The 27,771-nt window shown below is 41.4% G+C and overlaps 1 protein-coding gene across 8 annotated transcripts in view; it reads left to right on the top strand.

Moving 5' to 3' along the window:
* The window catches only part of MSI2 (musashi RNA binding protein 2), a 945,687-nt gene that overhangs the window by 220,061 nt on the left and 697,855 nt on the right, over positions 1–27,771 (top strand). For 5 of the 8 annotated variants that reach the window (XM_082244676.1, XM_082244673.1, XM_082244674.1 and 2 more), the window contains exon 6: positions 10,443–10,502. The exons of the other annotated variants lie outside the window; for them this stretch is intronic. In XM_082244676.1, the coding sequence (XP_082100802.1) occupies positions 10,443–10,502 (60 nt within the window). The remainder of the gene's footprint in view (positions 1–10,442; positions 10,503–27,771) is intronic. 8 annotated transcript variants of the gene reach the window in all.

Below are 27,771 nucleotides of genomic sequence, written 5' to 3'. Positions count from 1 at the left end.
TTTTTTTTGTTTTTTTTTTTTTTTTAGAACAGTCTTACATTTCCATTGCAACTTTTCAGAGATGTCTTTAAACCTATGGGCTTACTTTGTGTTGTACTTTTTCATAGACTGCAGCATAACAATCGCAGTTCAGTCTAACTGTGGTTTATAGTGGTATTTTTTTTTACCATCGCTGAACCGGTTAAGGATTTAATTGGATCTCTGCTTGAGGTCCAGTTAACTTTTTACTGTATCCGTTTAGCATTTACCAACTCGCCTTTTGAACTTTTGAAGACATAGTTTGGCTTTTATTGTGCCTTTATTTGTACTGATAGGCCAACATCAAAAGAGCAGTGGATACCATCCCTCTCCCCCTGAAAACAAAGCATTCCTAGATAATAAAGGTCAGGTGCATACAAAAGAAAAATTACACAGTTGAAGACCTATATCTATATCATGCATGAAGGTCCACTCTGTATGCGTGTGTGTGTATGTATGTATATATATATATACATACAAAGTACATAAATTATTTTTCTTTTAAATGCTCCCTTTATCACTTACTTGTACTATGCCAAATAAATGGAGATACACCGATCAGCCATAGAATTATGACCACTGCCAGGTAAAGGGAATAACATTGATTATCTTGTTATTAAGGAATCTGAAAGTGGGTGGGATATATTAGGTAGAAAGTCAACATGTTGCCCCTGAAGATAATGTGTTGAAAGCAGAAATAATAGGCAGACACAAGAATTTGGGCAACTTTGACAAGGGCCAAATAGTAATGACTAGATGACTAGGTCAGAGCATCTCCAAAACCGCAGCTGCTGTGTGATGTTCTTGGTCTTCAGTGGTCAGGACCTACCAAGAGTGGTCCAAAGAAGAAAAGGAAAATCCATAAACTGGCGATATGGTCATGGGCAGGCAAGGCATGATGCACATAGGGAGTGGAAGCTGGTCCATGTAGCCTGATGGATCGGATCCGTGCTGCTCAGCGGGGATTGATCCGCCGTTCCCCGCTGAGCCGGCGGATGACAGCTCCATCTCCGCTTGCAGTGCGGAGAGGGAGGTGTCACAGCTCCCGCTGCTCTCTATGGGGAATCAGATGAGAGCGGACCGTCTGTTCGCTCTCATCCGATGCGATCCCTGAACGGATGGAAAAATAGCGTTACCATCCGTCCAGTTTTCACGGACAGGATCGGATACGGATGGCAGCGGGTGTCAGTGGAGGTGTCTCCGCTGACATCCGCTGCCCCATAGAGCTGCATGGAGGATCCGATCAGATCCGCCTAAAAAACTGACAGGCGGATCTGATCGGATCGCCCGTGTGAAAGAGCCCTAAGTCGTATAACTACTGTTAAAATGCTGAAAAAGTTAATGCTGGTTCCAATAGAAAGGTGTCAGAACAGCACATCACAGTTTGCCTATGGGGCTTCATAGCCGCAGAGCAGTCGGGGTGACCATGCTGACCTGTGTTCACAGCCAAGAGTGCTTACAATGGCAGATAAACGGAAGTTCCACTTTTGAGTAGAACTCGGCTTTAGGGCTGTCAGCAGTTCTGCCTCTATAAATTCAACAGTACTTAAAAATGCCTAAAATGGGAGAGTAACTGAGCATGTGCAGATCAGGGTGAGAGAGTAAATTACTGGATTGTAAACAGTTTAGAACACTTTTTTTAATGTTTTACATAGCTATACCTGCAAAATGGGCCAGCCTAAAGGGATCTAGCTGGACTTCATTTTATGGCTGAAGTTCCACTTTAAGCTGCAGTCATGTGATCCTGTTTACTTCCTTGATGAGTTATTTTTCCAGGTGTCTATGTCACTGCCTGTGTAACGCGGTTGATTCTCTTTGGCTGGCCAGCAGAGATGTTCTTTCAGGATCCCGAAGACTACTGATGTCGGACCAAACAAAAGGGGTCCGGCTGGTGAGGGTTAACATGCAAAACAGGACTTTCCCTGCAGGCAGATGTAGCATTTAGTGATGGACCTGGTTGGAGGGGGACTCAGATGAGTGTAACTGACTTCATGAGTTATGGAAATTTAACACCTTACAGGATGGGTTAGAGGGGGGTGGGAGGGAGCAATGGTGAAAAATTGATTTTTGCAGAGAGGTGGACGTTAACTTGAAGTCCTCATCTCTTCTGCACAAATTGCATTAAAAAGCTATTTTATGTCAGCACAGAACAATGGCTGAGCCATATTAGCAAGTAACTGCTCAAGAGCCTCTTTTAAATTATTCTTTCTATTACACACAAAGAATTCTTGAACACATCAATAGATTAGTTCACTTGTACATCCTGGTGCTCAATAATCGTTGTTTTCCTGTTCGGTTCTTTGGACTGAACATACATGAGTTCAGTGGCATTACTGTTTTCCATGTCTAAATATATCCAGCCAATCAATCAAGTCTGGCAGGCGTCACTGTTATGGCTGTCAGATTGAGTTAGATTGTGATGTGCTAAAACCTGGTGCCTTGTTTCTGAAGCCTGGAAATGTGCTATGCAAATTAGGTTTGCAAATACAAAGTGCCAGCTGTCTGACCCTAGAACAGATAGTATCCTACAGCTCATCAATTCTTTGGGATGGGAAAAAGGTATTTAAACCAATATACCAGTATTACAAGTTAAATTATCCTACAGACCAACCTTATGTGCCTGCTCAAAACTATTATTTTCTGTCTAGCCTGTTGACATCAGTGAGATGTAGTGCAGCGCATTTTTTGTAAATACTGCTCTGCTGTTTGCCCAAAGCATATTTTGAGGTTCACAGGAATTAAATTTAATGCACAACAATTCATGTATCAAGCGTTGTGTTTTCAGAAAGTTGGTGCCAACAAATTTTTCTTTTTTTTACAATTACTGATTTTCAACAATGAAAGCAGAGAGCATATACCACTATTAATATGTTTTATGTACAATGCAGCCTTCATGTTGAGATGAGTCACATGATGCACTGTAAAGCTGAAAATTTGCCGAGACACAATTCCGTTTTGAGTTGTTACAGGTCTTATCTTTGGAGCTAAAGATTAAAGCTGGGTACACACAAATGGACTGAACGAAAAAAACCTGACAAATTACCATACCAACACGAGCAATGTTAGTGCAGCAATCTTCACTGCAGTGCTATTGTATTCTGACAGGGGAACTGCCCCCCAACCAGAACAAACTGATCAGCGCTCACAGCCATTGGCTGCAGTTGCTGATAGAATGTGGGTCGGATGCTGGATTTCCAACATAGCGTTGGACAGAAGATGGTTGTGAGACCAGCTTCTGTAGAACAGACAGCTGTACACCGAGGCCGAAACACAGCCGGTTCCTGTTGAAGCACTCCCCTACTTAACTGTGAAAAAAATATTTTTACTTCAGTCTGTGTTGCTGTTAAAGAAATTTCCCCTCACTTTTTGTCTGGGGACAAAACCCTTTTACCAGAGATGGAGTTAAGGAATCCAAAGGAGCCTTAAAACCTGACGGAGTTAGTCTTTCCCTACTCTATCCAAGGCTAGAAAAGAAACCGGGGGTGGAGTAGATGCCCTAATAGAGGTCTTTTATTTCACAGAGGGTTTCCAAAGTTACAAAGATGGAAGGAAATATCAAACCCAGCAAGCCTTGGATAAAGTATCCAAAGTGTCCATAACAAAATATATTGTAGGAATTTTGCAGGCTAACCACCACCTATTTATAAATTCATCATGGTATTGGGTCTGCTTTTAGTCTGCAATTCTATTGGTTGGGACTTCAATGCTATTCTTTTAACCACTTGCCGACCGCTCACATTGAGCGTACTGCGGCAAAGTGGTTCGTTATCATCCAGCGACGTAGTACTACGTCGCTGGACTCCTCCCCCTGTAGGCGGCGCTCCCGCTGTTTTCAGTCACAGCGGGAGTCGGGCCAGGGGAGGAGCGGCGGCGATCGCCGCTGCTCTTCCCTGATTGTCGGGGAATCTAGTTTGGAGATCTCCTAAGTGACAGGGAGTGACAGATTGCAGTGTTCAGCATAGCTGAACATGCGATCTGTCCCTGACTCACTCAGTCACCTCCCCCCACACACGTCAGTAAGCACCAGGCCTACATTAACCCCTCCCTCTCCAATAAAATTAACCCCTTCCCTGCCAGTGTCATTTTTACAGTAACGGTGCATATATATAGCACTGATTACTGCAGTAATGTCACTGGTCCCCCCAAAAGTGTCAAAAATGTCAGTCAAGGGTCCAATCTGTCCGCCGCAATGTCGCAGTCCCGCAAAAAAAATCGCAGATCGCCGCCATTACTCGTTTTAAAAAAAACCACCAAAAATATTTCCCTTAGTTAGTAAACGCAATAACTTTTGCGCAAACCAATCAAAATACGCTTATTGTGATTTTTTTTTTTACCAAACATAGGTAGCAGAAAACAAATTGGCCAAAAATTTTAAAAAAATTTGATTTTTTCATTTTTTTGGGGGGAATTTCATATAAAGAAATGTTAAAAATATTGTTATTTTTTCAAAATAAACGCTCTTTTTTTGTTTATAGTGCAAAAAGTAAAAATCGCACAGGTGATTAAATACCACCAAAAGAAAGCTCTGTTTGTGGGAAAAAAAGGACGTAAATTTTGTTTGGGTACGGCGGCGCACGACCGCGCAATTGTCAGTTAAAGTCGCACAGCGCCGAATCGCAAAAAGTGGCCTGGACGTAAGACAGCAAGAGGCTTATAGATAGGTCCTGAACATATTTATTTAAAAGTGTTTTCCAACAATCTCTGTATTGATTGCCATAAAGGAAAATGTTATGACTTTAGACCCAAATCCTAATATCACTTTGCAAAACAAAGTGTATTAGTTTATTAATTTTTTGCATGATTTATGCGCATTTCCTTGTGTCGTGCATAGGGCAGTCTAATTGAACATTTACTTGAACGTTCTGCCCTATGTGCATTTGTCTCACCAAAAAAGCTCATGTACCAAATTTTGGCAATGTGCTCAGGTGTGTTTGGTGATGTGCCTTTTTCTGTGATTTGTGTGCAACAATTGAAGCAAAATCACACCACATTTAGGATGGCTTTAGGAAATAATTGCTATGCAAGCTAGCTTATCTTGTGTGCATTTTGCCATGACTCTGGAATCATGGGCAGAATCGCATGATTCCTCCTGCAATTTCGATATGCTTAGGTGTGATAAGGCAGGTAAAGAAGAACAAAAAGAGAGGACTTTTTTTTTTTTTTATAAATGGTTGAGAGAATGTATTATTATTATTATTATTATTATTATTTTTTTTTTTTTTTTAATGGTACGTTTTTATGAGAAGGGATGAATTTAGCAGTTCAAGAGGAATTAGGGTATCGGTGAAAGAGAAATGAGGTTTCTATGGCTATTTGTTATTTCCCCCAATGATTTTGGAGATCCTAAATTAACGTTTCACCATAAAATGTATTCAAGCTTTACTAGAGGCACTGTAACTCATAATTCAAGAGAAAGCAAGACATTATTTAATATAAAATGTTTATTATACTTAATAATATCTGCCTGTCTGTCTGTCCGTTTCCATCCGATTGTCATCCAGTCTGAACCACCAGACGGATAGGGAACAAATCCCCATCCGTCTGTTTTAGTGGACATGAAGGGATCAGATGTTGGCGGTGTCAACGTACACATACAGTGAGGGGAAAAAAGTATTTGATCCCCTGCTGATTTTGTACATTTGCCCACTGACAAAGAATTGATCAGTCTATAACTTTAATGATAGGTTTATTTTAACAGTGAGAGACAGAATAACAACAAAAATATCCAGGAAAACGCATTTTAAAAAAAGTTACCTGTATAAAAGACACCTGTCCACAGAAGCAATCAATCAGATTTCAATCTCTCCACCATGGCCAAGACCAAAGAGCTGTCCAATGATGTCAGACAAGATTGTAGACCTACAGAAGGCTGCAATGGGCTACAAGACCATCGCCAAGCAGCTTGGTGAGAGGGTGACAACAATTGGTGCATTAATCGCAAATGGAAGAAGCACAAAATAACTGTCAATCTCCCTCGGCCTGGGACTCCATGCAAGATCTCACCTTGTGGAGTTTCAATGATAATGAGAATGGTGAGGCATTAGCCCAGAACTACACGGGAGAATCTTGTCAATGATCTCAAGACAGCTGGGACCATAGTCACCAAGAAAACATTTGGTAACACACTATTCCGTGATGGACTGAAATCTTGCAATGCCTGCAAGGTCTCCCTGTACAGACCTGTCTGAAGTCTGCTAATGAACATCTAAATAATTGAGAGGAGAACTGGGTGAATTTGTGGTGGTCCAATGAAACCAAAATCGAGCTCTTTGGCATAAACTCAACTCACCGTGTTTGGAGCAGGAGGAATGCTATGACTATGCCTATGACCCCAAAAACACCATCCCCACCGTCAAACATGGGGGTGGAAACATTAGGCTTTGGGGGTGCTTTTCTGCTAAGGGGACAGGACAACTTCACCTCATCAAAGGGACGATAGTCGGAGCCATGTACCGTCAAATCTGGGGCGAGGACCTCTTTCTCTCAGCCAGGGCATTGAAAATGGGTCATGGATGGGTATTCCAGCATGGCAATGACCCAAAACACACGGCCAAGGCAACTAAGGAGTGGCACAAGAAGAAGCACATTAAGGTCCTGGAGTGGCCTAGCCAGTCTCCAGACCTTAATCCCATAGGAAATATGTGGGGGGAGCTGAAGGTTCGCGTTACCAAAAGTCAGCCTCAAAACCTTGATGACCCAGAAAGGATCTGCAAAGAGGAATGGAATACAACCCCTCCTGAAATGTGTGTAAACCTGGTGGCCAACTACAAGAAACGTCTGACCTCTGTGATTGCCAACAAGGGTTTTGCCACCAAGTACTAAGTCATGTTTTGCGAAGGGGTCAAATACTTATTTCACTCATTAAAAAGCAAATCAATTGATAACTTTTTTGAAATTCATTTTTCTGGATATTTTTGTTATTATTCTGTCTCTCCCTCTTAAAATAAACCTACCATTAAAATTATAGACTGATCAATTCTTTCTCAGTCTGCAAATGTACAAAATCAGCAGGGGATCAAATACTTTTTTCCCTCACTGTATCCACTACTCTATACAGATCAATGGATGGTCCGGTCGGGTCTGCCTGAAAAACCGACAGGCAGAACTTATTGGTCCATCAGTGTGAAGGGGCCAAAGAGTTGAAATATTATTAAAGCTTTTATCTGAACCATCTAAATATTTCTACAGGTAACATTGCTTTTTTGTATTGTTAGAAGGGTTTTTATACCTAGAGACAGATGGGGCATTTTTCCGGTAAAAAGTGGACTTGTAAAACCCCATTCATTTAAATGGCCCCTGTTCACATCTGAGCGTTTTGCAAAACGCCTGTAGCTGAAAAAAGTACATGCGCTTCTTTTTGGGCTGATTACCAGCGTTTTTGATAGATGTCAATGCCTGCCTCCAAAAAAGCCTGAAAAAAACGCCTGAAAATCACGGTAAAAAACGCGGTAAAACGCTACGCTCAAGTGTGAATGCAGCCTTAGTGTTGTCACATGAAAAGATATAACAAAATATTCACAAAAATGTGAGAGGTGTACTCACTTTTGTGAGATACTCTATTTTGCAAAACTGTCTCGTATGCATTCTAAAAGTGGTGCAGCATGCGCCAAATTCCTGTACCGATCTAGAACGTGTACTTGAATTTGGAGCATGCTGCACCATTTTTAGAATGCACCCAGGAGACTTTAGCTCTATGTGTCAAAATTGAGTCTTAATTAGCTCCACTTTCATAACATTCAAACTCTCTATTTTATTTTGAATTTGGTGCATTCATTGCATTATGCCCATTTTAAAACTGAATTTGGTGCATGAGTCGCTCGCTGTAAGAACCAAAAGAGTCATAAATGCTTCATAAAATTTGGCGCGGTAAAGTAGCAAAAGGATTTCTGTAAGAAAAGTGACAAAGCAGCTTTATTGAATTTCCCTCGGTCTGATGTGGCAATAATTACATTGATCATTTTCTTATCCTACCTTTATTTTTTTGGATTTTTTTTAATGGGCATTGGTATTGTTATTTTCCCAACTATTTGTAGGTTCCAAAATAAATGTAACATCTAGCGGATTATTGTGAGCAACATAACCATTCCCTTTTGCAAGTTTGTGCAAAGGCCTGTTTGCTTCTACAATCATTAGAAGATGTGTTATGTAATAGGGGATATTGCTTTGTTGAGGGAGGCGTGGGAGATGTACAATTTTTATGGAAAAAAATGAAAATAAACATTCACAGTCATTTGAGATTAGTAAGTGTGTTTATAAAGTCAGATCTGGGCTTTTGTGAGTTGTGTCGTCACTTGCTGTGAATGTATTTCTGTGCTAAAACTAACACAGAATGGTGTGAGAAGCTAAAGAGATGCAGGCTGAAACCTAAAAATGTGAAATACCGCTCTGAGGTTAAAAGTATACTCTATGCTTTGCTGTGCTGTTGCAGTGGGATTATCGAGCAGGAATTTGATAGCCAAAGTTGTGAAATCATTTCTAAATAGGAAATTATTTTTTTTTGTTGTTTGTTTTTTAATCCAAATAAGGAAAATAATTCTTAACCACTTGCCGACCACCGCAAGTACATATACTGCGGCAGTCAGCCCCGCCTGGCCAGGTACGTCACTAGCCTGTCACTGGCTTGTGAGCCAATAGCGGGCCGATCGTTCGCCGGGAAGGGAGAAAGGCAGGCAGCTAATGTAAACAAGCCGCCTGTCATTCTCCCCTGTGTAAAAATGGAGATCAGACGGTTATAATATGTAGGACCGTTGATCTCTGTTTTTACACTAGTAGCCATGTCCCATCACAGTTAGAAACACACCCCTAGGACACACTTAACCCCTCCCTCTCCAATACAGTTAACCCCTTCCCTGCCAGTGTCATTTTTACAGTAACAGTGCATATGTATAGCACTGATTACTGCAGTAATGTCACTGGTAACCCCAAAAGTGTGAAAAATGTCAGTCAAGGGTCCGATCTGTCCGCCGCAATGTCACAGTCCCGCAAAAAAAAAAAACGCAGATCGCCGCCATTACTCGTTTAAAAAAAAAACACCAAAAATGACAAAAATCTTTCCCTTTGTTAGTAAACGCGATAACTTTTGCGCAAACCAATCAAAATACGCTTTTTGCGATTTTTTTTTTTTTTTACCAAACATATGTAGCATAAAACAAATTGGCCGAAAATGTTAAAAAAATTTTGATTTTTACATTTTTTTTTGGGGAATTTCATATAAAAAAAATGTGAAAAATATTGTTGTTTTTGCAAAATTGACGCTCTTTTTTCGTTTATAGCGCATGATCAAAAAATCGCACAGGTGATCAAATACCACCAAAAGAAAGCTCTGTTTGTGGGAAAAAAGGACGTCAATTTAATTTGGGTACAGCGTCGCATGACCATGCAATTGTCCGTTAAAGTCATGCAGTAAAAAAATCGCAAAAAAAACCCTGGTCAGGAAGGTGGTAAAATCTTCCGGGGCTTAAGTGGTTAACTCAGCACTTTTACTTGTTCCTAAATGTCATCTTCACCAAAAAAATGTATAGGTGTATTCATGGTTTGGTCAACATCCATTTTCACAAATTGCCCAAGTTCACTGTGGCTATTTCATTACACCTTAACTGTATGGTAAATACATAAGGAAATGTACCCTAATCAAAATGAAAATGCTGAAAAACATAAGTTAAGGCCCGTACACACGATACGAAAATCTGAAGTAAAATTTAGTTTGACGAACGATCTGCCGATTTTCGGGTTGTTAGTACAGTGCTTTCGACAGCCAATTATGAATTTTTGGACGACAAAAACTAGATGTGCAGGCGATAATTTTTTTATTGTACGAGAACACAACGTTCGATTTTCGTTTAATTAGTATAGTTTTCGGCTGAAAAAAATCATAAGAGCCAGACTAGGCATGCTCAGAAACGAAAGAACATATACAAAACAATTCAACACATAACATCACTTCTGGAGTTGAATTCTGTCGTATGGGAATTTTCGTATGAAAGTAACCTCTTTACTTTCCATATGTGACTAGCATGCAACAATGAACGGACAAAAGAACGTTCGATAATCTGATCATGTGTACGAGGCCTAACTCTTTGCTTCCCATCTCAAACCATGGATAATTGGAATACGTTTTTTTTTTTTTTTTTTTTATGTACTGCATACTTGAGTTCTAAGTATAATTTTTTTTTTAATAAAAAAATAAAGGCCATCTCTAGGAATTAGAAAATCTACCCTGGTAGTGCACACCCGCACTGCAAAGTAAATGCTTGTTATGTTTAAGGGTGCCAGAATAAGGAGTAAAAGCCTTATTCCGAGCTCCAAAAGGGTCTCTCAAGTGGTGTGACTGGTCCCCCACAGCCTGCTGTCTAAGAAGCTCATGGTTGCAATGCTTGCACCCACCACTTCCAATGCATAACCCTGTATTGTATTTGATGACACAGATGGACCCCCCACAGACCGAGCTTCAGGAAGAAGAGGGCAGTACCAGAATGGGGGATCAGGTAAGTAACCGTGCATGTTTCTATACCCTCTAGGCATAAGGAAAGTTTAACTGTTGCAGTACAGGGGGCTCTACTGCAGGGACATATATATATTTGTTTCCCAATTCCTGGAGTTGGGCTCAGTATTCTATCTAGAAGGAAATATCTACAATTAAATAGTGGTTCCCCTACAGCCAAGCACAGTATATATTCTTTACACTTTATAAAGTGCCTCCATATGGTTCTTTTCCTGCTTTGGAGGAAAGTAATCCCATTTATAAATATGCTATATTTTAATGTAATCATTTAGTTTTGTGAGGGACTTAGGTCTGCATATTTTCAGTTGTTGTGGATTTGGGCTTTTTACGACTTGTCCTGAGGAGACTGTTTAATGCAGTCTTCAGTAACCCCACATCCTTCTCAATCCTCTCCTTCATATTATGTTTTTGTTAAACATATCAAAAGTAATTTCTGTAGCAGTTTACGTTATTGTATGAAAGTTGTGACCAGCATTTTAAGCATCTGGTTTGAGTGCCGATACTTGGCAGAAATCATTCCCACATTAGCCTCCAGAGTGCATAAATAAGTCTTTAACTCTCAGCGTGTGGTCTGCGATTTTAAAATGAGTGAAAGATTGGTAAAGTACGGCATAAGTCATCCTTTAAACTGAAGATTATGACGCTAACATGAATGTTCCAATGGAGCCAAAATTAACACCTTGAGAATCAGAAGTATCTCTGTTCTACACTACTTTATTGGAAAGAGCTGCTCACTCACAAATATTTGGGCTGCAAAGTCCAGTGTGAGGTCGGGTATATTTCATCCCTCTGGTTCAAGTCTTTAAAGCATCAGTTCTTATGGTTAAAAGTCAAGATTTAAGCTAGGTTTACACTGATACAATCTGATTTTGATTTGATTTTCAGTGTGATTTTGTTGTGCAACTTGGATGTGGTTTGCATATTCTATGTCTGCTGGAATCGCACCAAAGTAGTACCTTTTACAAAATCTTGCCGTGCAAAGTTTATGAACAGGCACCATTGAAAACAATGTGATTGTGTATGAAATTGCACTAGTGTGGACAGAGCCTTAAGCAGTCCCTGCGAACACTCTGGAAAAGGTATCACCACAATACTTTGCTGTGCTACTTCTTTACACATCTTTGTGCAATGTACTCACATTGTACTTGACAGATGACTTCCCAAATATCCGTATAGTCCAGAACTTGGAGAACACAACTTTTCTTTTATGTGGATCTTCAGTGTCTTAAGCCAGCTATACAATGATTTTCTAACAGTTAATGGAGTGAAATTACGTTCTTTTTTCGACCATAGTGATGAAAAATTTCAAAGAAGCAGGATGGCAAATTGTTCTTTAAAGAACAAAATTTTAACACTGTATATGGCTTCTTACAAAATCATACATATTGTAATGAGATATGTTTAATACATCCTGGATTCTATTCAAATTGCAAGTCCAGATAACATTTTTTGGGGTTTCAAACTAAGGTGTAAGTTTTTCTTAATTCACTTCCCGGCAGTTCTCAGAGGGAAATTATCTCCTCTGGCACCCTGTCTATGAAGCGGAGAACCTAATTTCTCACAGGGAGAACAGAGGAGAAGTTTTTCCTCTGAAAACGGCCGAGATCTGTGTACAAGTGAATGGGCCGCCTGTAATCTCGTGAGACAAAGCGAGATTATAGTACGAGAAAATCACTGGTGCCTGTTTATTAAGCAGTGATAGATTGTTCGACCCCCACCTAATGTAAATAAAATAATTTATCCCCCTACATAAATAAATAAATATATATATATATATATATATACTGTATATACACACACATACATTTTATTTATATATATATATATATACACACATAAATATGGCAGGGGGGACATGTTTACTGTGTTGGGGGGTCTGATCGAGGAAGAAGGAAGTCAATACTCTTCCTTCTTCCCCGATTCTGTCTCACCCCCCGATTCACCACCTCTAGGCTGGTGAATCTTGGCACAGATAGCCAGGGAAGGTCGGAGATCGCAGCTTCATAAACTGGCCGTTTCTGTGTCAGTCAATGACAGATTCTCCATGTGCGGAGATGATCAGCGGAGAACATGTCTGTTTCATAAACCGATAATGATCCGAGATGAGCTGTGATCAGCAGGATCACTGCTCATCTCAGTTTCATAAACGGACACCTAAAATAGTTGTCTCAGTGATGGCAATCTAATTGTGTATTGCCATCTTTACTACCAGATATCTGTAACTGTAAGGTGTTGTACAGATTGGGCCCCTTACTTCCTGCCTTTGGTTTGGGAAGATGAACTGGATGGCTTAAAGGTGCTCTGTAAAAACTTACATTGGAGAAAGATCTAAGAAAAGCACACTGCTCTGGCTGCAATATTCGGTATAACCATCTTAACGGATAAGTTCACCTTTTGTAACATGTTACCCATATTCAAATTGTACATGTTACAGATGTAGCTGTCCTCGCACCCCCTGATCCCCTGTTTTGATGGCAAGCAGGGGATCTCATCCCCTGCCCACTGTCACAATTTAATGAAAACATGGCCGTGTGGGGCTCCTCCTGACTGGCTGCATCATTCATTTACGGAGTCTTGTAAATGTGAAAACTACAAGTACCAACAAATTTTGCGGCTGTTTGCTTGTAGTTCTCAGTGAACTGCCAGGGTGCTGTTGAGTGTTCTAGGTAGTTCATTAAATATTCTTGTCAGTGTGCAACTACTGTCTGCAACAGCCTTGCATAGTACCAGTGATCTGATCTTGCAGGTGCATTGCTTTACATGCTCATAGTTAAAAATAAAATAAATAAATGCAAACATTTTTATTTGCAAAACGATGTTCATTTATTATTTTTTTACAAAGGTGAGCCTATTCTTGAAGCATGGTTTTTTTTCTGGTCATTAATGTAAAGATTCCTTTGACAAAAAAGTCTTTCCTACAATGCCTTATGCCACAGATGAAAGATTTGCCTTACTTACTGGAAGAATCAGATTTCTTTTGTCTGGATTGCTTTATGAAAAAAGCACAGAGTGGAGTTCTCTAGAAGACTTGTTTGTAGCTACAATAGCAATAAAAGGAGTAGTACATGTGTGATATTATTTAATGAACTGTGGCTGCTGTGTCACAGACTGCTTAATGTAGAATTTCTTCTTCTTAGCTACTTCATTTAAAGGGGTTGTAAAGTCAGGAAGTTCTTTTTTATCTTAATGCATGCTATTATGCATTAGGATAAAAAGCCTTCTGTGTGCAGCAGCCCCCCTAATACTTACCTGAGCCCATCTCAAACCAGCGATGTTGCAGGAGTGCCTTGGCTGCCCGAGACTCTCCCTCCTCATTGGCTGAGATTGCTCACACTGCAGGAGAGAGAGGGCAGGGCCAGGCCATGGCTCAGTGTCTGAATGGACACATGGAGCTGCGGCTCAGCTCAGGGGCCCCCATAGTAAGCTGCTTACTGTGGGGGCACTCAACAGGAGGGAGATGCCAGGAGCAGCAATGAGGGACCCGAGAAGAGGAGGATCCGGACTGCTCTGTGCAAAACCAACTGCACAGAGGAGGTAAGCATAGCATGTTTGCTATTTAAAAAAAAAAAAAGAGACTTTACAATCACTTTAACACACACGTGTAAGGGTAACAACAAATTTGTCCGTGTGTGTGTATATGTATGTCAACATCAATACTCAGGTAGGCCGTGGCATTAAAACAATGCTCAGCTGGTACTAAGGGGCCCAAAGTGTGCCCAGAAAATATCCCCCACACCATTACACCACAGCCAGCCTGAACTGTTGATACAATGCAGGATGGATCCATGCTTTCATGTAGTTTATGCCAAATTCTGATCCTACCATCTGAATGTCACAGCTGAAATCGAGACTCATCAGACTAGGCAACATTTTTCCAATCTTCTATTGTTCAATTTTAGTGAGCCTGTGCTGATTGTAGCCTCAGTTTCCTGTTCTTAGCTGACAGGAGTGGCGACCGGTATGGTCTTCCGCTGCTGTAGCTTTCTGCTTCAAGGTTCGATGTTTTGTGCATTCAGAGATGGTTTTCTGCATACCTTGATAGTAACGAGTGGTTATTTGAGTTACTGTTGCCTTTCTATCATCTATATTTTGAAATACTGAAACCAGCCGTCTAGCACCAACAACCATGCCACATTTAAAGTCACTTCAAACCCCCATCTTCCCCATTCTGATGCACAGTTTGAACTTCAGCAAGTTGTTTTCACCACATCTAGATGCCTAAATGCATTGAGATGCTGACATGATTGGCTGATTTGCAATTTGTAAAGTTGGAGCTGTAGTAGGGAGCAAGAGCTGCATAAGTTTATGCCTCCTCTGTAGTGCTAGCTTCTGTCCCATGCAGAGTGATACCAACTACACTCCACCTTTTAACACGGCTAGCAGTCTCCAGAGGTGGTGCCTGCGCAGGAAAGAAGAGATCTTCAGATCAGTGTGAGGCAATACACTGGGTATAATAGTATAGGGCTGAGTCACACTGATGTGCTGTGGTTTACCCACACTGTGGGTGTATTGTACCTACAGCGTTCCTGCTGGTTTGTTGCACTTAGCCATATGCTTCTATTATATCCTGCGGGTTTGGTGCCCTTTTTGAATGCAGGAGTTTTGGTGCACGTTCAGAAAGTGCACCACACCTGCAGGATATAATAGAAGTCTATGGCAAAGCTCAGCTAACCCAGGAAACTTGCAGATGCACTGCGTTGGACCTGCGGTGCAGATAAACAGCAGCACATCAGTGTGAAAGCAGCCTTCTAGGGGGCTCAGAACAGTAAGGGTTCTTTTACATTTGCAGTTTGGGTGCTGTTAAAACCCCATTGTTAAGATGTATTTTTATCACCCGCACCCCAACCGCACCACCTTTAGCTGCAGTAGCCAGGGCTGTACACATTTCACAGCAATAGGAGATATACGCCCCGTCATGGTTGGTGGGTGTAGCACCTGCCAACCATGACCCATTTAAGTGAATGAATGAGCTCTACAAGTGCCCTTGAAACCTTGTGTTGCTTTTTCACCACCTGTTTTAACCCCTTTGGACCCCGCAGAAACATGCAGTTGTGGGGTGCTTGCAGAGTGGCCCCATTTACTTGAATGGGTCACGATTTACAGGTGGTAGCACCCACCAAAAGCAACAGAGGCTTAATTCCTGCTGTGGCATGTGTACACCCTTTGGTGAGGAGACAAGAAAAACATTGGTAACTGAAGCGCTAGGCACTCTGACAGAAGCGAGAACCCCTGTGGTTGAGGATATGGCATGGATACTACGATGGGTAATCGATAGGTAAACCCAAATTGGGAGTTGGGGGTCCATATATGATTTAAGTGGTCCGTAAGTCCTGGGTTATACCCACAGAAGGAATTGGCGCTGCTTCTCTCTCCTTGTTTCCTTGGTGCTGCTCCTTTCTCCTTGTTTCCCAACACATTTGGCTGCTGCCTGAGCAGCTAAAGGGGTAGGAATTGGGGACAGTGAAACCATAACTCAACCACAGGGCATTTACCACCCCCCAATATTGTATGAACAAGCCCTAAGGGTGCTGCTTGGTACAAACCCAAATACAACTAAAGGCTCATTCACAAGTGCAGCAGGCACTGCTGCTCCTCTGAAAATCGATCTGAGTGTGTTTGACAGGTGGTGAGGAGGCGATATGTTTCCTCCTCACCGCCTGATGCACTGCACTGCACTGCACACAATTGCAACATAGTAGTATGGCAATTAGAGGTTTTAATTAGGTGTGAGGAGGCAACACTGCCCAGTGATCTTTGACTTCTCCCATATTGTTCAGGTAGATTTCCACCTCTGTAAGGTTACCTATTCCTGGTGTACAATATTGCATGACCAAGCAATTGCCAGTTAAGGTAGCACAATGCTGAATAGGAGGTAAAACAATCTGGTGGTCAAGTAGTTAAAGTGACGGTAGTAAGGGCTACCTAAATGTGTCACCTGTGTCGGCATTGTTGCTAAAAGTGACTTAAATGCTAACCTGAATTACGCCTAGATCGTTTTAAGGAGAGCGACCGCCACAAAATTGTTGTAAATACTTTAGTTAAAGGCTAAGTTCATCTTTAATTAAAAAAATAACCGGACATATTGTTGTAGGTAAAATAATTTTTAAAAACCGAAGCCTGCAAAGTATCGCTCCCCCAATCAGATCATTGGTGTAGTGGCAGGCTCCTGTTAGAATGTATCACACCTTTATGCAGTTTACAATTATCCAGTTTATATACTGTACATTCATTGTAATCATTTTTTTTTTTTGGGGGGAAATTGTTTTATTTAACGTATCCAGCGCGCATGTGTATGCATATAGATAGATATATATATATATATATATATATATATATATATATATATATGGGGAGAAAAAGGAAAAAATTACTTACAGCAGACATTACTAATTACTATAGATAACTATTTCTTGTGAAGTGTGTTAGTTACATAGGTTGTACGAAATCGGGGGGTTGGCATAGACCACTGTTCATGAAAAATAAGAGCTTTTAGCAGTTTGGCAATGGATAGTTCAAACACATAGCCTTAAGCAGAGCTGTAGTGATATAGCAGTGCACCAGCGACCAGAGCAGGATATTGGTGTCTGTCCCTCCTGCCTTGGGGATATGACAGCCTCTTCCAGTTCATTCATGCAATGCCTGAGCGGCTTCTGATTTTGAAATCTTAGGATGCATTTCATGATTTACAAGACTTGTCATCTTAAATAGAAAAGGTATTTAAGTGCCGTAATTATTAAACATCAGCATGATATACTGTATAGTGTTCTTTTGTAGAAATGTGCTATTGCAGGTAAGAATCTATTATGAAACTATAATTTCAAATGCAAATTCAAAAACAAAAATAATTAAATCAATTAGGCAAGATAAGAAAAACTTGTGTGCCAACTAGAAAAAGTATATCCGAATTGGACAGAATCATGACCTTTTTTATATATCTGTTACAATCAAGATCTCGGTTTCTAACTTCAGAGTACAAGGATTTTATATAGGCTTGCTTTAAAGCAAATACTGCATACTGTTTTCATTTATTTATAGCCGTCCCACTAAAGCATATGCCATTACTTGGTCCCATCAATGTTTTCTTGGCCGATGCAAGTAAAAGTGTCTTTGTTGTCATTTTGAATCAAATGGCATCATCTGGAAAAATGGGAAGTGTCTTTTGAAGGTTAGAAAGAACTTGTACTTTAAACAAAGTGCAGTTCATCAATTAATAATACAGGTATCCCATCTTTCCAGAATGCCGATGAGCTTTTTCTGGATGAACTTGCATCGTCACCTTTAGGAAGAGTGCGGGCAGACAGAGTTACGGACTGAACATTACAAAATTATTCAACTTGTTCCACAAAGGGATCTACTACCTGCTGTTGAAATACGTCAGAAATGTGTATTTGGCAAAGTGACAGTTGTGGGATATGTTCAGAAATGTAATGTCAAGAGTTTATATCCTCCTTGTCCTGAAAAATGTAATTGTGGTGTAAATGAATGTACTAAAGTAGAAGTACCTTCAGTATGGAAATGGTTAGTTACTGTGTCATATGAAAGGTGATATCATCTTTAAATACTATTTTTCTCAGACCACAGCATTTCATTAAATGCCTCTTTAATATATGTCTTGTAATTATATGCTATTGAATAAAGCAGTGACTTTTCTTTGTGTCTGACGGCCCAGGAGGTCTAACAGTTGGATCCTGTCACAGTCCCGTACTTCCTAGTAACCTTTCTGTTCTCCTTTTGCATTCATTGTTGGTGCTACTTTTCATAAAGCACTGACTTCTCCTCTGCTGTGCTGCCCAGGAGGTCTAGCAGTAGGAACCTGTCATAATCCTATGCTTCACACAAGCCTTTCTGTTCTGTGTCTGCCAATAGTGTCTGTGCTAATTCTCTACAATATTTGTTTCTGGTGCCAAATATTAAGGATGTGTCTCCTAAATCGAATATGTGGGTGGTGACGAGAAGACATTAAAAGCAAGATGTTCATAAAAGCTGACACCCAATGTTTAGGCAACCCTGCTCTTGTATGCATTTTTATCTGCTCACTGCAAAAAAAAAATGGGTATTTTATTTTCAGTAAATATTTTTCAGGCAGAGCTTGGTTATTATAAGGACATTGTTACATATTGGGTGACTTTACCAAACCTTGTTTGATGTGAAAATTGTACCAGGCATTTGTAATTCTACGTATATGGATTTATGACTACTATGTCACCACATCATTTGGAGGCTTGGGAAGCCTCTAGATGTTCTTCTGTAGTTATGTGTGCATTTAATGTCAGTTTATACGCCTCCACCTTTTATCTAATACGCACACCCAAAGTAGTGCCTATTTTTTTTTACATTGTAAAAAAAAAAAAAAATATATATATATATATATATATATATATATATATATATATATATATATATACTGTATGCGTGTATATTATATTATATTTATACCCATATTGAAAAAAAATAAATAAAAACGGTCCATGTATAATTTTTACATTTCAGCCTACAAAGCAGTGCAACTGTGATCAGTGCATTGCAGATAAAATGAAGATAATATAGAGGTATGAACTTTCAGCTACGGAGCTGGAGAAAGTGGTCAAAGGACTACAAGCATGGTTCTGCCGCTGCACTGGTGCTCCATTGATATTTACAAGTCTCTAAATCTGTTTACCTTGGTAGCAGATGGAACTTGTAGTCTTACATTTACAGATCTGTGTGAATAGATCAGTGAATGAGTGATGTGACTGTGTGGATGGAGCCACACCAAATTAAGAAAAACAAAAAATACAGGATTCTGTGAGGAGAAGAACCTTACTATTCAGGTAAGATGGGTTGAGGTGTGCTGAATGGCACCATGTTTCATGCTATATCCTATATGTGGCTCGGACGGTCGGAAATTTGGAATTTAGCCCTTGAAAGTATAACTAAAGACAAAACTTTTATTTTAGTTTTGGATGGAGTGGAGAGGGATTAGAACGTGGCAGTTCTTATCTGCTATCTTTGATCCTGTTTGGGAGATTCACCTTCTCTATTTGTCCTGTTTAGTATTATTACTAAAAGTGAAAGTAAAAGAAAATTAAAAATTTTGGGTTGTCCCCACAAAAGTAATAGAAGGGAAATCTTCCAATGGGGGGTACAGGTTCTGGTAACCTGGGGGTACACAATGATGTCCCTTAATTTGCTGGGATTTCCTCTCACTTCCTGTTTGGCTATGGGACAGGAAGTGAAGGGTAATCTCTACAATGGCACTCAGATGGCAGAAAAAAAAAATCTTCCTTTGCTCTATCCAAAATGAAAAAAAAAAAAAAAAAATTCTATAATTCTACTTTGAAGCTAACTCTGTGAATTGGGTAGAATGTACCCTTGCAGTGGATCCCCCACTTTGCACGAGTTAAATGCTTAGTCTAGGGGGGAGATGAAGTGGATGTGCAATGTACCTTATCCCCGGATCTAGTGCTTTCCTTCTCTCCCGCTGGCGCTGTGCTCTGTGATTAGTCCCTTAGCATCCCCACTTCATATGTGAAGGAGGCTGGAGTGTGATTTTGGCTGGATCATTAGAGAAGAGCTGGAATTATCCCATGTATTGAGGTTGCCTGCTGGAACCCAGAGTAAGGTATTTATCCTTATTCCAGCATTCTTGAGCCTAATCCTTGCAGAGTTAGGTGGTCTAATACAAGGGTATATTTTACCTAATTTCCATATTTCAACTGTAAATCTAGAGATGCACCGATATTTCAGTTGCCGAAACATATAGGTGTTATCGGCATTTTGTCAATAAGAGAAAAAGGCATTTTGGCATTTGCAAGCCATCCAGAGGGCAAAGGTGTTTCCTTTCCCTGCCTATTTTGACAGATTTGTCGCTAAAGAGTGGGGACGACCAAAGCTTCCCCATGGGGTCCCTAAGCGCTTTACTAGGCATTACCCTTATGAGGAATCCCTTCTTAAGTGGATTGCCGCCGATGGTGGACCCTCTGGTTTCCAGATTAAACAAGGCAACCATGATTCTGGTTGAAGACTCCCCGACCCTTAAGGATCCGGCTGATCGGAAGGCGGAGGCTGTGGCCTGCCATATGTACACTCTGTCTGGTTTGGCAATGAGGCCGTTATTTACCATTGCCATAGTGTTGCAAACTGTGACTGAGTGGGATAAGCTCGTACGCCATGATCTGGAGGGGAACAGCTCCCCCTGCCTTTGCGGAGCTGATGGACCAGCTGTTATAGGGGCTGCAGTTTATCTATGATACCTCTTTGGTTGCGGCTCCCCTAATGGCTCGTGTCTCTGTTTTGGCAGTGGTCCTTCGGCGTGTCTTTTGGCTCAAGTGCTGGTCTGTGACTCAGACTTCAAAAAAGGCCTTGACTGATTTTCCTTTTTCAAGGAGATCGCCTGTTTGGAGCTACCCTGGATGACATCAATAAAGGTCTCACGGGGGTAAGAGTACTTTTCTTCCGCAGGCTACTAAGGTCAGGGAACCTCGTCATAGATGTGTGCCCTCCCCAGCTCATAAGAAGTTTTTTCGTCCCTCAGGGTTGACTGACAAGGGCTCGAAGCCTTTCAGCATCTCTTCAGGAGGATCCAAACGAACCTGGTCTGGCAGGCCAAGATTGGGCTTCTCCAGACCTGTGGACAAGGTTCCTTCAGCACGAAGGTGCGCTCTCACCTGTATTGGGGGTGGGGGGATGCCTTTGCTGGTTTCCGGACCCGTGGACTTCCCTAATGCAAGACAAGTGGGTCCACAAAGTCATTCGATCTGGCTACAAGAGCGGGTTTCGCTCTTATCCCCTGGCAAGGTTTTTTCCTTCCAACTTACATAGCCTGTTCCTTCTGTGAGCAGAGTCTCCCTCTGCTCTGGTGGACAACCTGGAGATCACAATACGAACTCTGCGGGAATTCGGCTGCATTCTGCGCTTTCAGAAGTCTGCTGTGGTTCTATCCACAAAGCTAGACTATCTGGGCCTGAGTCTGGACTTAGCTTTAGCTACTTCCTCTGGACAAACTCCAGAAATTGTATGCTGCAATTCTCCTCCTGCTGTCCAACAAATGGTCCTCCCTCCGGACTTGCATGTGGGTGGTGGACCTGATAGTGTCTACCTTCCAGGCGGTTCCGTTTGCCCAGTTCCATTTGAGGTCCTTGCAAAGGGAGATTCTGACCAAATGGGACAAGACTCCCCAGTCTCTGGAAAATCAGATCCGGCTCAGTGGGGGAATGAGGAAGTCCTTGATATGGTGGCTCCGGAGATTCGGCTAGGAAAATAATTCCTCAACTTGTATTGGACAGTGGTTACCACGGATGCCAGCCTATCCGGCTGAGAGGTGTCCTCGGGAAGCATTTTGATCAAGGGATCTGGACGATGGAAGAGTCCAGACTACAGATCAATGTCTTTGAACTCAGGGCGATCAGACTGTGTCTGGATCATTGGACGGATCATCTTCAGGGTTGTCTAGTGCGCATTCAATCGGTCAAAGCCACCACCGTGGCTTATGTCAATCATCAAGGAGGAACAAGAAGTGTCCTAGTGGCTCTGGAGGTAGCCGACATTCTAAGGTGGGCAGAACAGTTCGTTCCAGCCCTCTCCGCCATACACATTCACATTGTGGAAAATTGACAGGCGGATTATCTCAGTCAGCAGGCGTTGGACCATGGGGAGTGGTCCCTTCATCCGGAGGTGTTTCATCAGCTGTGTCTCCGGTGGGGCACCCCCGAGGTGGATCTGTTGGCGTCTCGGCTCAACAGAAAGGTGCAGAGGTTTGTGGCTCATTTTGTAGATCAGATCCTCTGGCTGAAGCCACAGATGTGCTGGTGGCCCCGTGTCAGCTGATTTATGTCTTCCCTCCTCTCAAGCTTCTGCCCAGACTTCTAGGCAGTATCGAGGCAGAACGGATTCCTTTCATCTTAGTGGCTCCGGACTGGCCTTGCCGGGCTTGGTAGGCCGATCTGATGCAGCTGGTCGCCGATGTTCCTTGGAAGCTTCCTCTCAGGGAGGATCTTCTGTCCCAATGGCTGATCTTACATCCTGTTTTACAGTCGCTGGTTTTGACGGCTTGGCTGTTGAACGCCAGGTGCTGAAGGATAGGGGTTTATCTGAGTCTGTGATTCCTACCCTGTTGAAAGCTAGGAAATCTACTTCTAGAAGATCTACCATCATACGTGGAAGACCTACATTGCGTGGTGTGAGTCTCTTGGGGTTCCTCCTTGCTCCTTCTCAGTGGCTCGGATCTTATTTGGCCTTGAGTATCATCAAGGGCTAGGTATCGGTCTTGACTCTTCTAATGACCTTTGACAACACACTCCCTGGTGCGTACCTTCTTCAGGGTGTCCGACATTTTGGTTCCTCCATTGTGGGCTTCATTGCTGCCTTGGGATCTTAATTTGGTGCTTTCAGTTCTGCAGAATCCTCCTTTTGAAAATATTTGGGAGATTCCCCTGCTTACCTTGTCCCAGAATGTGGCCTTTTTAGTGGATATAACTGCTGCGCGCAGGGTGTCGGAACTGGCGGCGTTATCCTGTCGTCCACCTTACCTAGTGACTCACAGGGATAAGGTGGTTCTTCGCCCTTGTCCATCATTCCTACCTAAGGTTGTCTCTGACTTTCATTTGAATGAAGACACTGTGTTGCCTTCCCTGTGTCCCAGGCCTAAACATCTGAAGGAAATAGCCTTGCATGCCTTTGATGTGGTCCGGGCAATAAGGGTGTACCTTGCAGCTACGAAGTCTTTCAGGAAGTTAGACTCTCTCTTTGTGCTCACGGATGGACCTACAAAAGGGTTGTCCGCTTCCTCTGCGACCATTTTCATGTGGATCAGGCAAAGGGTGGTTCAGGCTTATTCAATCAGGCGTCGGGTTCCTCCTTTCCCTGTCAAGGCGCACTCTACTAGGGCGCTTAGTGACTCCTGAGCCTTCCGTCATCCGGCGTCAGTGACGCAGGTTTGCAAGGCGGCCACCTGGTCGTCTGTGCACACTTTTAAAAAAGTTTTATAAAGTGGATGTGTTGGCATCTGTGGATGCTTCCTTTGGCCGCAAGGTTTTGCAGGCTGCTGTTTAAGAGGACCTGATCCTCTTTGAGGGTGTATTGTTTTTTCAGGTGGGATCCAGTTGTTTGGTTGTGCCCCTTTTGCCTGGTTGGCTAATGTTTAGCCTTGGGAATTTTTTGGTTCCCACCCCTCATGTTTAACTCTACTTTGAGACGTCCCAAAGGTTATGAATACCAGGAGCTGTGTCCGTCAATGAACATCAGAGAAATGGATTTTACGGTAAGGTTAAAAATCCCATTTTTCAGTTTCGGTTTTTGGACACAAGTGCATTATGCATTTTATGTTTCACCACCAAAATTTCCAAAATTTGCTGCACGTTTATTGTACGTTTTCTCTTTTTCTTTTTCTTGGGCTCCTTGGGCAAATCTTGTTTCTTAGGTTCTCATTTGGAGAAGTAAACTCTTTCAACTTTTTTTTTTTTATTATGTTGACGTAACTGCCTGTTTCTTTAGAGCACATACTAGCTATGAAGTGACAAGTATCTAATGAGTGGAGAAGGAAGTAGTGAAAGGATAGATTACATAAAAGATTTCTGTATATTTCAGTGTAATGCGCAGTGTCTAGTTGCCAACAAATAGTAAGTCCAGCTTGGATGCTGCCTTTATTGAGATACAGTACTGCATTATAAGAAATGACAACCTCCACATCAGCTCTCACTTCAGAAGGGGCAGACAGCAATAAATCAACTATCCAAAGGCAGCGCTAATGGCAATTACCTGACAAAGCAGCCTTTCACAGCTGGGAATAATCAATTTCCAAAGGATTTATTGCTTTCAATGAGCACTGTTAATAGTTGGACTGGAAAAAAAATAATCGTGTTTTAATTAAGGTAATATATGTCTCCATGCATAAATATATAAATATGGCATTTAAGGATTAATGGGGAAAGAGTTCTAGGATGGCACCAGATTAGGAATCCTGTGTGGGCTGTTTTTTCTCTGCACACTGCAGCCAAGAAGGCCTCCTGTTTTCATACAGAAGCAACATGCATTTCCTGGTGTTTATTGCACAGAATTCCTTCCTTAACTTCCTTCTTAAACTCGTCCAGCAAATCATTTTGGAATGTCAATTTTATTGAACAGTGTAGGGTGGAGGGGAGTACAAGGGGGTAAGCTTCTGTATTATCAGCTTCTCTGGATGTCGTCAGCTCCCGGAGATCAGCAGCCACCCACTAGTTTGCTAAATCCGCTACAAGCTGGCACTGGCTAGCTTTATTGGGCGGCAGTTGTGAGGAATTACTTAAGCACTATCCCACAAAACTGAGTATTCTTGGAAGCCAAAACTTCTTGCCTGTGCAAACCAAAATATGCAGGGTGAACTAAATTATAATTGCTCTGTAATGCTATGAACTGCATTATAAGACTGCAAATCCAAACAACTACTTTACCTTTTAACTACTTTGATCTTTTCATTTTTCTTTTTCTTTTTCAAATTGACATTGAAACAAACTATTTACATATAGGACTCCTGTGGGTAACCTTTTGTTTTGATGACAAATCAATTTTTTTCCCCCAAAAACCTAATACATGTTATGTAAATGTTAAAGATCCTATTTATTTATTTATTTATTTATTTGTTTTTTTATTATTTTGTTTTACATTTTACGATAGCTGCTAGTGTGTTTTTTTCCCTTTTATGTGTATTTTATTAAACGTGAGTATAGTAAGAAAAATGAGCTACAGAATTGTAAATTGAAAGTGAGGAATGAGTAATATGAAAATACCAGACACCCCATCTAAGTGAGTAATAACTGACAAAAGCAGTTTAGACATTTCATCACTGAAATCTCCTTATTAAATGCATTCCACATCGATAAAATGTGTTTGCAGAGATTACATCATTATTTTAGTTTAAATGATGCCGATAGTTAAAGTAAAGCAGTTTAAATATGGATCGTTGCTGGTATGTTGCACATTTCACCCTGTATGCTGTATCTCTCTTCTATGGCTGTATTTTTTCAACTTCCTCCTCCCCCCACCATCATGAAATGCATTTAGCACCTGTAATCATTACTATTGGTTATTGATGAGTTAAAGTGGACCTTTTAGTAATGATACAATTAGTGTGGACAATTCCGTGTCATGTCACAATATGTAGCAATAGTATAAGCCAACATTCACATTGATCTGTTTTGACATGGGATTGGACATGTCAAATCGGTGCCAATTGCTGGCAATGGCACCGTCCGAATCGGTGCGACGCCGACTTTGCGGCACTGCACCGATTCCCAAAAGTAGTTTCTGTACTACTTTTGGTGACTATAGGGGTGATTTCAATAGACATCTGTGCATGAACCCGCACAGATGTCTGTGGAATCGCCCCCAAAGTCAGACTTAACCACTTTACCGCTGCTCACTAGAGCTCTACTGTGGCAAAGTGACTCGATAAGGCTGGCGACGTAGACCTACGTCGCCAGACATTCCCCTCTCTCCCGAGTCGGGCCAGGGGAGGAGCGGCGGTGATCACCACCGCTCTTCCCCGATCATCGGGGAATTTGAGTGTGGAGATCCGCCCGCTTGTGTAAACAAAGCGGGCGGATCTCCTAAGTGACAGGCAGGGTCAGATTGCAGGGTTCAGCGTATCTGAACCTGCGATCTGTCCCTGTGTCACTCAGTCACCTCCCCCCACACACGTCAGTAAGCACCAGGCATACATTAACCCCTCCCTCTCCAATAAAATTAACCCCTTCCCTGCTAGTGTCATTTTTACAGTAACAGTGCATATGTATAGCACTGATTACTGTAGTAATGTCACTGGTACCCCCAAAAGTGTCAAAAATGTCAGTCAAGGGTCCGATCTGTCCGCCGCAATGTCACAGTCCCGCAAAAAAAATCGCAGATCGCCGCCATTACTCGTTAAAAAAAAAAAAAAAACACCAAAAACGACAGAAATATTTCCCTTAGTAAACGCAATAACTTTTGCGCAAACCAATCAAAATACGCTTATTGCGATTCTTTTTTTTTACCAAAAATATATGTAGCAGAAAACAAATTGGCCTAAAATGATAAAAAATTTGGATTTTTACATTTTTTTGGGGGGGAATTTCATATAAAAAATGTGAAAAATATTATTTTTTCAAAATTGTCGCTCTTTTTTTGTTTATAGCGCAAAAAGTAAAAATCGCACTGGTGATCAAATACCACCAAAAGAAAGCTCTGTTTGTGGGGAAAAAAGGGATGTAAATTTTGTTTGGGTACGGCGTTGCATGACCGCGCAATTGTCAGTTAAAGTCGCACAGAGCCGAATCGCAAAAAGTGGCCCAGACGTAAGACAGCAAAATCCTCCGGTGGTTAAAATGCCAGTTTGAAATCGTTTTTAAAAGTAAGATCTTTTGTCTATAACTTTTTATCAATAAGCAGCTGTGGAGTTCTAGTCAACGGACTTCACCTAGGCTAAGATGGTGTCATTCGTTTGGGGAAGGCAGGAGGAAGCATTCCCTCAATTTCCTCTCCCCTGTTATCAAATTGCAACTTTGTAGCAAATACTTTTATTAAAGGGGTTCTAAAGTCAGAAGATTTTTTCCTAATGCGTTCTATGATTTTCTAACCAGTCCAATATACTAATTCTCCTGACAGTTTTGATTTGGGGGAGTCTAGCCATAAACCTGAGATTCTCCTCTGATATTGCTAAACAACAGCCAGCTTATAAGCAACTCTTCTCCTGTCTTTAGGTACCTTAAGGGCCGGTTCACACCACACACATTTGCGCTCCTGTCCGATTCCTGTGTATTCCCCCGTGGTGTAATTTGACAGCCTATTCATTTAAATTTGATACAAATCGCATTGGGGAGCACAAACAGAAGTACATGTGCTACTTTTGAATAAAGCGTCACACGGTGCTGTAATACCATGTAATTGCGATCTGCGTATGGAGTGCTGTTAACAATACATTGGCACCTATAGCAGATTGCAAAGGCAATGTATTTTGAACGTGGTGCATGGAATGCGCCTTTCCTGCACCGCATTCTGGTGTGAACCGGCCCCCAGGGCTCATGCACACTGGAAGTTCTAAAAAAGGCCAGTAACATTAGCTGTAGAAAGCTGTAGCTGTAGAATGAGTTTTTTTTAGCTGTAGCATTTTTTAGCTTTTTTTTTTTTTTTAGCAAAACTATACTCCCTTAAAAGCTTATGGCTCAAAAACGCTGATAAACACTAAATAGCTGCATTGTTCAGCATTTTTCATTTGTTATCAGAGTTAGTGTTTTTACAGCTGAAAAGCTCCTCTTAAAACCCAC

Source organism: Pelophylax lessonae, assembly GCF_965119305.1.
Source record: "Pelophylax lessonae genome assembly, chromosome: 2".
Lineage (NCBI taxonomy): Eukaryota > Metazoa > Chordata > Amphibia > Anura > Ranidae > Pelophylax > Pelophylax lessonae.
This window is presented reverse-complemented; position numbering and strand designations above follow the sequence as displayed.